This window comes from Anarhichas minor, unplaced genomic scaffold (assembly GCF_050575085.1).
Source record: "Anarhichas minor isolate MPS153535 unplaced genomic scaffold, ASM5057508v1 ptg000014l, whole genome shotgun sequence".
NCBI classification, from domain to species: domain Eukaryota; kingdom Metazoa; phylum Chordata; class Actinopteri; order Perciformes; family Anarhichadidae; genus Anarhichas; species Anarhichas minor.
This window is the reverse complement of record NW_027466460.1, coordinates 15,217,799-15,230,099: the sequence shown is the minus strand read 5'-3', so window position 1 is coordinate 15,230,099 and position 12,301 is coordinate 15,217,799. Positions and strand designations below refer to the sequence as shown.

At 40.2% G+C, this 12,301-nt stretch overlaps 1 protein-coding gene across 1 annotated transcript; it reads left to right on the top strand.

The window, feature by feature from the left end:
- The first annotated feature begins 1,203 nt into the window (after positions 1-1,203).
- Positions 1,204-10,671, top strand: capn9 (calpain 9). The gene is made up of 20 exons (XM_076091772.1): positions 1,204-1,476; positions 2,420-2,489; positions 2,586-2,704; positions 3,533-3,666; positions 4,582-4,750; positions 4,881-4,964; positions 5,129-5,214; positions 5,606-5,680; positions 6,163-6,323; positions 6,533-6,690; positions 7,325-7,533; positions 7,755-7,791; positions 7,893-7,973; positions 8,126-8,183; positions 8,306-8,370; positions 8,491-8,559; positions 9,162-9,240; positions 9,617-9,733; positions 10,140-10,198; positions 10,419-10,671. The coding sequence occupies exons 1-20, from the start codon at positions 1,270-1,272 to the stop codon at positions 10,443-10,445; spliced, it is 2,064 nt and encodes a 687-aa protein (XP_075947887.1). The 5' UTR covers positions 1,204-1,269; the 3' UTR covers positions 10,446-10,671.
- The last annotated feature ends 1,630 nt before the right edge of the window (positions 10,672-12,301 follow it).

Genomic DNA, 12,301 nt, shown 5'->3' with positions numbered 1-12,301 from the left:
TACAGTTATTGACTAAATAGGAATAACTCCATCTTTACCAGCTGCAATTTTAAACAGATGAACACATAAATACATCAGTAATAGTTTTACTCATATTCTGATATGGGCCATTCTGCATAATGCGTACTTTTACTTTTGGAACGTTAAGTACATTTTATTACTGATACAGTTGTACTTTTTTTGTAAGAACGATTTTGAGTATTTCTACACACTGGTGCATTACTTCTTTCAAACAAGAAATAGACCAGACTCCTTCTTCCACCACTGCCATCTACTGCCCCCTTCAGGCCGCAGTGCACCATGTCCAGGTGGAGGTAGTTAAAGAGAAGGTGGAGGATGCTGCTCACCTCCTTCACCAGGATATTTGTTTCTAATTTAGGTCAAATTAAGGTCACATCCAAAGAGGACATGCGCTTTTGTGGATGCTTGTATCACCTGAGCAGATGTTTTTAATTGAGTGAATAAAGTACAAACCTTCACGAATGGAAATCTCACTACACAACACATAACTGTGTAAATACACACTCACCTTAAGCTATGTTAAGAATCCAGTGACTGTGCAGCAGGAATGTCGTCGTTGGCAGAAAGCAGGACAGTCTGGAGTACTGAGTCTTAGACTGATGTGGGTGGCAGGGTGCAGCAGAGACGACGGAGGCACACCCCCGAATCTACACTGCTCAGTGACAGAGAAAGAAAGAGAGAGGAGGAAGTTTAGTGTCTGTATTCATTCTGTATCTCTTAGTGGTTGTTTTGTGTCTCTTTGTGGTCATTTTGCTTAAAATATCTAGTAAAGACATTTTAGTATAAATATAAATACACTATATGTCAGATGTTTACAGTACAGACAGAAGTATAAATATAAATACATAAAGGAACAACAACACTTCTGTGGTCCTTTTAAGTGCACCAAAAGTTCCCTAACAGAGATACTGATTGAATGAGAACACCACTTCAAACTATTGAATTTATTAGTTGCCAAACCACCAGAAATGAATTCTTACAGTATCCTGTAAGTCAAACCCAAAGAGAGAGAGAGAGAGAGAGAGCTTGAGATAAGAGACTAAAGAGAACGAGAGAGAGTCAGCTGGGGCGAGGTTCACCGCCACAGGAGGACGAACCAGTTTCTGTCTGGAGGGTGTGTACTTCACTGCCCTACCGACCTGACAGGCTCTGTCCTGCATCAGACACACACACACACACACACTCCATCACACACCACCTCACGTCTCCTTCTTCCTCCGCTCACTGAGCTTCTTCCTCCTGAAGAAGATGCCTCTCCAGTCCACACTGTCGGGCCAGGGCTCCGGCTCCAAGAAGGCCGTGGACACGCAGTCGGATGGGAAGTCGTTTGATGATCTGAGGCATGAATGTCTTAAGGAGGGGGTCCTGTTTGAGGATCCAGACTTCCCCGCCGAAGACTCCTCGCTCTACTTCAGCCAGAGTGTTCCTGTCAATATTGAATGGAAGAGGCCCAAGGTACGTAGGCACACATATCATTTGTAGATTTCAAGTTTTAGTCTGTTAAATGTAGCCAATTTGTGTCTCAAATTCAGTTTTTGAAATGTTGAATGAATGAAATGTTGCGGTTTCAAGGTGAGCTGATCACATGATGAGATTTTCTATGATGGGTCAACACATGCTTTAATATTCTAGTCGTTTTCAGTTTAAAACCGGTCATATTTACTAAAGTCTAAAGTCTCATAAATGTAAGACTCTGGTTCAGAACAGGCTGAATAAATGAAAACTGTCTGAGGCAGTTGAGTGAATGAGTGTTGGCAGCATTGGTAAGTAATTATTGATATTAAGGCTTTGAAGAAATACAGCGCAAGTTTATTTGAAGTTGGTTTTATCCCGTCTTAGCTGCAAAACCAGTTCTGCAAGAAAGCTGAGTAAATAGAGCCAAGTGCATGGGCCATTTCCTCACTCTGAGCTCCGTACGCAGACTTTATCCCCACACGCCTCAACGCTATCTGCAGTAAAATAAAACTCTCTGCAGCTGCTCAGAAGACGAGCCCAGACGTTTGATTTTGGTTGGTTTTAGCTGATCAGCTTAAGATTCATACATTCGTGGAAGCTTTCTTGACTTTCTTCATTGATGTCTGTCACTTGACTGTGTGCTTTAGCTCATTTCCAGCATTTCTACCTGTTAACATAACCTGACCTGAGTAAATTGAGGTAAACTCACCAATCACGTTTGTTACGATGACTACACATTTCTCTCTTGGGCGTTGCTTCAGAGTAAACGCTTCAGCTGCTTTCAGCTGGTGTGTTGTTTGTGTGTGTTTCAGTGAGGGAATTCAGAATGATTAATATGCCTGGAATGTGAACACACCTATTAAAGGCACCTGTGTCACCTCTCAACTGTCATTTTTCTTCTTCTTAAATACACCAAACCTGTTCTTTTCCGGTTTCTCTACAGGAGATCTGCGACAACCCGAAGTTCATCGTCGGCAACGCAGACAGGACAGACATTTGCCAAGGACAACTTGGTTGGTACTCAAGCTGTCTGCATGAGTTGTTTTGTGTCTATTTGTATGCACATATTTCACCCACTTACCCATGATGCACCCGTTTTGTCACCACAGGGGACTGCTGGCTCCTGGCAGCCATCGCATCCTTGACCCTCAAAAAAGAAACCCTGGCCCGAGTCGTCCCCCACGACCAGGACTTCGACCGCAGATACGCTGGCATCTTTCACTTCCAGGTAGACCGCCGGCTGATCGACTGCAGGCCGATGAGGCGGAGATGGTTTATCGGATGACATGTTTCCCTCTGACTGAGTCTTTTGTGCTCGTTTTCAGACATTTCAGTGTCTGTCAAGAACAAGAAAACTAAACTTTACCTTGACAAAGACACAAATAATCCACCCAGATTAATCTCTTCCTCTACATGTAGAGTATGAGGAAGCAGCTGAAGCATCGTGTATATTTGATGGTTAAAACTTCTTTAATATAGTAAATTAACCCTCCTTCCATCCGTCCGTTAGTTCTACTGAGTTATGCTTTGCAGGGTTTAATGTTTTAAAACAAACTTTATAAAAACTGTAGGTTTGCACAGTAGACCTCCTCCCCAAATAAGAATAATCCTAAATATGATATAAAGCTACAGATATCGTAGCTACACAGTATGTGTGTTTATATAATAATATATAAATACATGAAAATAAGACACACATACTAAGCAGAGCAAATTAAATATAAAAAAGTCAATGTATGCAAACTACGCGGCATCTAGTGAAGCAGTAACAAAGAGCTTCACTTACCTTAAACAGTTTAGTCAAAAAGGATTGAATTCTCTCTAAAAGTATAATTTAATTATTAGTTTTTATGTCATAGAGATATTAAGGCTGAAAGAGAAGTATTTTTGGGGGCATGTTTGCTTGATTGACAGGTGTCTCAGCCAATCACAATAAAACAGGAGGTCGTTTTTTGCTCACAAATGAGCCAAAAATAACAAATCCAACAAACATGTAACAGATAACTAAATAGTGAGAAAATGATGTTTAGTGACACATTCTCTGTTTGTCCCTCAGTTCTGGAATCACAACAGATGGCTGGACGTGGTGGTGGACGACAGGCTGCCGGTTGTTAGAGACAAACTCATCATGCTTCACTCCGCCTCCAATGACGAGTTCTGGAGCGCCCTGCTGGAGAAGGCCTACGCCAAGTAAATACATATTTTTGTACCTCCTTTATCAGCGACAGATTATAAGCATAATAAATCTACTTTGTTTCCACCAAAATCACAATCATGTCACACTATAACTGTATTTTATTTATCATATCTGCCTAAATGTGACTGAAAATGTAAAGCTCTGCATTACACCCACATTTCTGAAAACTTTAACATGTGTGGAGTGAATGAAAGGACCATTAAAATGAATAGGGTGCATCCTCTGGGGAGCACAAAAGCTCTCTGAAATTTCATTGGATTTGTGCTTTGTTATGCTGCGTTCACACGATACGAACATCATCATACGTTTTTGTTTCACATTGTTCCTTTCCATCAAAAGGAATGCCGTTAGCCAGTTGCCAGGGCTATTTAACAACATAACTACCACAATGTAACTGACCACACTTTGTCGTTTCGTTGCTTTTGTCGCTTGTATTGTGAACGCAGCATGAGATGAAGTTTGTCCTCAGAGTGGACCTTGAGGAAAGGTCATAAGAGTGTATAAACTAGGAAAGGGATCATCCTCTGGGGAGCATAAACATACTCAGTAAATGTCATGGTGTTAGAGTTTTAGCCATGCTAGCAGTTGGTCAATTAGTCCATCGCTTTGTTCCAGACAGAAATACATCAACAGCAATTAGACAGATTAAGATGTATAGGCGTTCATGGTCCCCATTGACTTTGGTAATGTAGACTCTTAGTCTGTGTAAAAGCCTGATAGCGCTGCTGTGGGGTCACCAAAAGGATCATGGTTCATCCCCTAGGGAACATGTACATCCAAAGCAAGACCACCATCCTTAACCTCTTAAGCTGTGACAGCTTTTTAAATCTTTAAGTCTGGCCTTCGATTTCACTTTGTTCATTCTGTGTTAACCACCGTGATGTGTTTTCCTGTTTCCTGTTTTTTAGACTGCACGGCAGCTACGAGTCCCTGAAGGGCGGCAGCACGATGGAGGCCATGGAGGATTTTACCGGCGGTGTCGGTGAAGTTTACGAAACCAATAACGCCACAGACAGACTGTTCTCGACCATGAAGAAGGCACTGGACAGGGGCTCCATGATGGGATGCTCCATTGATGTAAAAACCTTATTTCATATCATTTAATTATTGTTACTTCCACCTGTCATACTGTACAAGAAGTTTAGTAAGTACTTCAGCCAAGCTCTTCTGTCTTAAACACCTCTCTGGGCGTTGTGGTTTTCTCCAGATCACCAGCTCTGCAGAGTCTGAGGCCAAGACAACCACCGGCCTGGTGAAGGGACACGCGTACTCCATCACAGGCGTGGAGGAGGTAACACTAGTTTTATGTATTTCTGAATGCAGACTTACTAATAATGATGAGGGAAAAGTATATAGAAAACTTTTATTCAGTTTAATTACTTCTTCAGGGAAATTACTAAGCAGAGCCATACGCAGAATCTTACACTAACAAAAAACTAAATGTCTGATTTTCAGGTGACTGTCCGAGGGCAGAAGGTCCAGCTGGTCCGGGTCAGGAACCCCTGGGGTCAGGTCGAGTGGAACGGCCCCTGGAGTGACAGGTGAGCATGAAGGACAATACCACTTTATCTTGTCTACAGAGATATCTTGTGGACACAAGTCGTTAAAAGCATCTTTATTGGTATTATAATACCAATAAGATTATTATCGCATTATTTAGGATGGGAGAGTAAAATGACCAATCCTGGATATTTTACCAAACATAACCTCATCATATTGTTATGGACATTGTTTGTCCTTCATCACACCACCAAAATGACTTTTCCTTGTTAAACTGAAGCCTTTCACAGTACAACCTCATACTTGCATGAATGAAAAACAAATATAGTTTTGCGATGTGTTTTTGTCAGTTGTTGGTGGAAAGTATTGGCGTTCTTTTTTCTCCGATTTTTGCATGTTAAGGTCGTAACAGATTGTTTCGTCTTGTTTCAGTTCCAGAGAGTGGAATAATGTTGACGCAGCTGATAAAAATCGCCTCCTGCAGAAATCAGACAATGGTGAATTCTGGTGAGTCCACGTCATGACTTTGGTCCAAACTAAAAATCAAGAAATGTTTTTAACTGTATACAACTTTGTCTTTGCGTTAGGTTTGTGTATTAAATATGTTGCACGCAGGAATGTAGTGAACAGAAGAATCACTGTAAAAAGGGTCAGAAATATAATGTGCCCAAACTTGCCCAAAGATGCCACATAGAAAAAAAGAAACCGTCTTTAATTTAATCTTAATGAGGGAGCATTTGGTGCTGTACACTTAAATCTGGAGTTCGATTTTATTAATATTAAATTTCACACGCCAGTAAATATCTTTTTCTAATGGAACAGTGACTCCATCCAGACTCACAAACTTAATAAACGCATTCAAATCTTTTCATTATTGTACTTTATAATCAAACTCTGTGGCGATGTGTTTTGAACACAAATGTGATCAAGATGAACTCTTGTGTATTCACTGTATTTCGAGATGACATCGCTTGTGTTTGTGATGCCAGGATGGAGTTTAACGACTTCAAGAGGAACTACAACAAGGTGGAGATCTGCAACATGACCCCCGACGACCTGTCCGACAACACAAAGCGCCACTGGGAAGTAAACATGTTTGAGGGAAACTGGATCCGCGGCTCCACCGCTGGAGGCTGCAGGAACTTCATCGGTGAGACCACCAGACCTTACAAATCACATGAGAAAGAAAGCAATAGGAATTTGCCTCCACTTTATTGCAGAATAAACAAGTTGGGTTTACTGGCAACAGATTAGATGATATAATTAATTTAATATTTATATTCTTTTTTTTTTGATTTGTTGCCTTTTGTCATTAAACTGCCCGACTGCCATCCTCATCTCCCAATCTTCAATCCGCAGACACATTTTGGACCAACCCGCAGTTCAAGCTGCAGCTGGAGGACGCTGACGATGACGACGACGTGTGCAGCGTGGTGATCGCTCTGATGCAGAAGAACAGACGAAAGCTGAGGAAGGAAGGCATGGACATGGAAACCATCGGCTTCGCAGTGTACGAGGTCAGAAAGAAACCGAACGAGCGACAGATTCCTGCTTGAAACGAGGTTTAATATCTACGTTTAAGTGTTCGCAGTGAAAGTGCAACTCATCAAAACAACCTTTGGCTCAGGACTCCATGTTGGCTTTAACTATTTCAATTACTTTACTTAAACTGAAAGATTTCAAAGACAAGACACCAAAATTGGTTTGATAGAAACACATTTATATTGTTATTTATATTACTGTAAGTACATTTTTCGGAACATATACATATTTTAAGTGCACATTAAGATTTACCTCTCACGATTTTAATGTGTTCATTCTTGACCTTAAAACAATCTCATCACAAGGTCCATTTAGTAGCTGTTCTGGTGCTTTCAATCTTCAAAGGCTTTAAAATGCCTTAAAATCTACAATCCACGACAACTGAGTGAAGTCTATCTGCTGTTGAAGATCATGTGATATGACCGAAAGCTCCGGAACTGCTACTAAATGGACGCTGAGGGCACATTGTTTTGTCAGTCAATCATCAGGCCTCGTACTTCCCTCACACTCCCCTACCTTTACGTATCAAATGTATTTGTTTTGTGTTTATTAGCATATCTTGTCCAGTTAGAACGAGCTCAAATGAACCTCTCGTCTCTGCCCGTTCAGGCTCCAGAGGACGAGGACCAACTGGGAAAAGATTTCTTCCGCTACCACGCATCCAAAGCTCGCAGCAGGACCTACATCAACATGCGGGAGATATCGGAGCGCTTCACACTGCCTCCCGGGAATTACCTGCTGGTCCCCACCACCTTCCAGCCCCACCACGAGGCCGACTTCATCATCAGGGTCTTCTCAGAGAAGAAGGCCGCGGCTCTGTGAGTGTTTGAAACATCGGGGGAACAAAACTGGGAAACAAAGAGTCAATACTATTTAAAACCCTAGTGAACCCATAAAGAGTAAACAATACATATTTAATGGAGAGTTTCAGTGGCTTTCTATTTTGATAATAATGTAAGTCTTGGGGGGAATTAATACATCATTTTAAAATAGGTAAATGTCTCGACACAGTATCACAACTTGTGTTTCTGTTCCACAGCGAGATGGGAAGCAACGTTGACGCTGACCTCCCAGATGTAAGTAGATCACACCAGGAACTTGATAATCAATAACCCCGTTTAGTCGATCAACCGGGTCCTGTTCGCCTGTACTGATGATGCCGTGTTGTTTCCACCAGCCGCCCCCACCCTCCGCTCCAGAGGACGAGACGGACGAGGAGAAAGGCCTGAGGAGGCTGTTTGAACAGCTCGCTGGTGATGTAAGAAAACATCAGAATCTCACATTTGTGAAGCGTAGAGATCACATGACCTCGACCGGCGGCGTCTCTGGAGTTTTACCCTCTCAGACACTGGGTCAGATTTGTAGATGACTATGTATGGATGAATTTAAAGTTTACTTGTGCGTCTACAGGACAAGGCCATCTCCGTCAGAGAGCTCCAGCAGATGCTGAACGGCGTCCTCAGCAGACGTAAGTGAAAAGGAAACGTATTTTGAGGGCTTTTTTGTCAGCTAGTCCCTTTAGTTTCGTTTCCTTTTTTTCACTTTGATGCAAATTTTAAAAACCTAACTGTTCCACTGTTTTGCTTTTAGGAAAAGAGGTCAAATTTGAAGGCCTGAGTCTGAGCACCTGCCACAGTATCATCAACCTGATGGATGTATCCTTCCACATCACCCACTGACTCGTGTCAAAACCTTAGATTTCAGGCTACATAAGTAAACATTAATCCCGTACAATAAAATGCTTTGGGAAAGTTTTTCCCTTGACAGTAAACCAGGTGGACAACACGGGCCAGCTGGAGTTCCAAGAGTTCAAGGTCTTCTGGGAGAAGATGAAGAAGTGGATCGTACGTGTTGATTTATGTGTTTAAAAAACGTGACTCAGAAGTGGAAGAAGTACTCATTTACTCAAGTAAAAGTACAAATTACACAGATTATAAAAATACTTAGAAGTAGAAGTCCTGCATTCAACATTTTAAAGTAAAAGTACAAAAGTATTGGCATCAAAATATACTTAAAGTACCAAAAGTGAAAGTACTCGTTATGCAGAATGACACATTTCAGAATACACATTATTACGTTACTAGATTATGATTATTGATGCATTAATGCGTTCATTACTTTACTGTTGAAACTAAAAGGTGGAGCTCATTTTAATGTATTTATATATATATATTTGATACATATTGCGTTATATACTGCTGGGTAATCCTTTTATAATATATTGATATTTTGTATTACGACTCTTAATCTGTGAAGTAACTAAAGCATGTACATTTTTCCCAATGAGCTGTAGTGAAGTAAAAGTATAAAGTAGCATAAAATGGAAAAACTCCATATAATAATAATTGTATTTAAGTACAGTACTTGAGTAAATGTACTCAGTTACATTCTGGCGGTGGAGTGTTTCTGTGCTTCAGGCTGTTAATCTGAGCTTCTGTTGTTCCAGATGCTCTTCTTGTCCTTTGACACCGACCGCTCAGGAAAGATGTCGTCCTACGAGCTTCGCATCGCTCTCAAAGCTGCAGGTGAGAGTCGACTGTTTGAAAATGACAATGAGTAGGATTCTCCTAAAGAAAAGACATGTACAGACACGCACACAAATAATTAAATCGGTGACCAGCCCGCTCTCACCAAAGAGGCGTCTGAATGACGCAACAGTTTGCAGGTCATTTTGCGTGCAATGAAAACGCTTTTCTTGCTTTTTGTGTACGCCTCGTCGTCTGGAACTTCAATGTAAATGGGTCCACAATAACTACAACAATAATAAGCCTAATAAGAAGAAGTAAAAGTGATAAAAGTAGTATTACAGTGTTAGTGGTAGTAGCACCACAGCCAATAAACATGACAGTCATCGGTTTGTGGGAATGATCTAGTGTCTTGCGTGTACATCTTGTTGTTCAGGCATGCAGCTGAACAACAAACTCCTGCAGCTGATCGGCTTGAGGTTTGCTGACGACAAATACGACATCGACTTCGACGACTACCTCACCTGCATCGTCCGTCTGGAGAACATGTTCAGTACGTTGAAATAAGATCCTCTGCTGGGTTCACAGTTCATCAACGGCCCGCAATGATCACAGTAAAGATGTATTTGTGTTAGTTTGTGTTCATTTAAGACCCTCCGTGTTGATTTGAATACTTCTTTAATGAATCGTTAAGATAAGATAATCCATTATTGGTTTCCAGAGGGGAGACTCCGGTGTTGCAGCAGCACAAGGACACAAATAAATAAATAATTAGAAGTATATCAAATCAAAATAGAATCTAAACTCAAATGAACATGTTCAGTATGTATAAAAGAAGACAGAAGTTGAGATAAAATCCTCCACTGGGTCCACAATAACCACATTAATGCCTTTAAACTAAAGACTTGAAAAGAGATATTTGCCACTTTGAGCTGACTGAAACTCTTCCTCTTAACCAGGAGCTTTCCAGGTTCTGGACAAATCCCGCAGAGGGCGGGTGAACATGAACATCATGCAGGTAAAAACCACGTTCATGGAACACGACACCCTTTAATCTCTGCAAACATTACGGAAGGTGTTTGTTTTACACCAAACCTGCTAAACCAGACGGATGGATTTCCTCCTGGGATTGTCTTTCTTATCACAAGAGAGTTTTCTCTCTTAACACTCAACTGAATTTAGATATTAATATTCTGGGACTTGGTTTAACTTGAGTCTATTCTCTCTTCCCCTCACAGTTCCTGATGTTGTCGATGAACGTCTGAGGAAACGCTGAGAACAAACAGAAGCCACCAGAAGAACAAAACGTGTGCAGCGTGCTGAATATTCATGCCTCAAACTCACAATATCTATCGGTTTTATTTTTATTTTCTTTGGCTAAATAAAGTGAGATACTTGCTGCGCGGAAGAGTTGGAACGCTGGGATCGACTGTTAAAATGTGCTGACTCGTGCTTTTGGAGCAAACATTGTTTTATTTTCTCTGCGTGAATGGAAATAAACTTTGAATAAAAACGTCTGGTTTTGGGTTGAAATGCTGCTGAGTTGAAGAGATATCAGTTTATTTTGGTGACTAAATAAATAGTTTGTCTTTATAACTACAACACCGACAACACAGTTCAACACATTAAACCTTACAGGATGGGCAGGTTACGTTTGTTATTTATGATCCTTAATTTGCTTTTTAACCAACAACAGTCCAGTGAGTGAAACTTCTCCAGAAGTTGAATGGGTTGTTCTTTTAATTTAAACAATCCGGGCTCAGATAATGTAGGAGTAAAGTAAAGAAATATTCTGTTACAAGTAAAAGTCATGCATTCAAAGTTTTACTGAGTAAAAGTACAAAAGTACGAGCAACAAAATGCATTTAAAGTGCTAAAAGTACTCATCTGCAGAATGTGCCAATTACAGAATAATATATATATGATATTATTGAATTAGAATTATTGATGCGTTTGTGTTCAATCACTTTAATGTTGGAGTGAACTATACGCAACAATAATATTAACAATAACCTCTTAATAATAATAATAATCGTAATCTGCAAAGTAATCAAATCAAATGTAGTGGAGTAAAACATACAATATATTCCCTGAGTATAAGTATAAATTAGCATAGAATGGAAATACTCAAGTAAAGTACAAGTGACTCAGATTGTACTTTAGAAGTAAATGTACTTAGTTACTTCCACCAATGTTGCGTGGCATTACATTCATTTGTTTTTGTGTTGCTGTCACCACGGGGGTTGTTTTGATAACCAGATAATAAAGATACTGAACATAAAAATGAAAATAACATTCATGCAGGTGGATCAGTGTAAAAGATGTGCAGGGTGTAGGTTGTAGATTGTAGATTGTAGGTTGTAGATTGTAGGGTGTAGATTGTAGATTGTGGGTGAAGGTATTGCTTTGATAGAAAGACAGAATGTTGTTTGAATTGGAACAACAGGAAACATTTCACAGCCACCGATGTTTAGAGTGAGATATGGAAAAACACCAGAGTGAACTTATTGATGTTGGATGGGAAATACTTTTGGGCTCCTGCCCACGTAGTTTAGGCGTGGAGGGGAATGAAGGTGTGGATGTGTCTGATAAATAGTAATTAAAGTCACAGAGCGGCTGCTTTAACAGAAGCTCGGGTTAAAGAATAAGTGTGGTGATATTCTATATTCGTTTATTGTCTACAAATCCCATGAAAGGACCAAAACCACCAGTGAATGTTTCTGCTAACAAGTATTGTTTGTGTATCAGAGCCTGATGCATCTTCTTCCTCTGAACCATAGAGCTCCATTAAACACATATCAATGAGCCTCACTGTTGAACAATATAATAATGTTCCTCTATCATGAATACACACACACTGTAGTTTATTTTGACTCAATCCCACACACACATCGTCCTGCTGCCACAAATATAATAAATAAATAAGAAATTAAAAATGTATTTTGTTTGCAAAATAATTTAGTAAATTCCACAAATAAAATTAAAACGGAAAATGTAATTAAATAATGAAATGCTTAAAAGACTGCCTGATTAGAATGTAACTCATTTACTGTGCTGTATTTAAGTGCTGTACTAAGCTCTCCAGGCCAGCAGGTGGCGGTAATGCGCCTATAAACTGGTT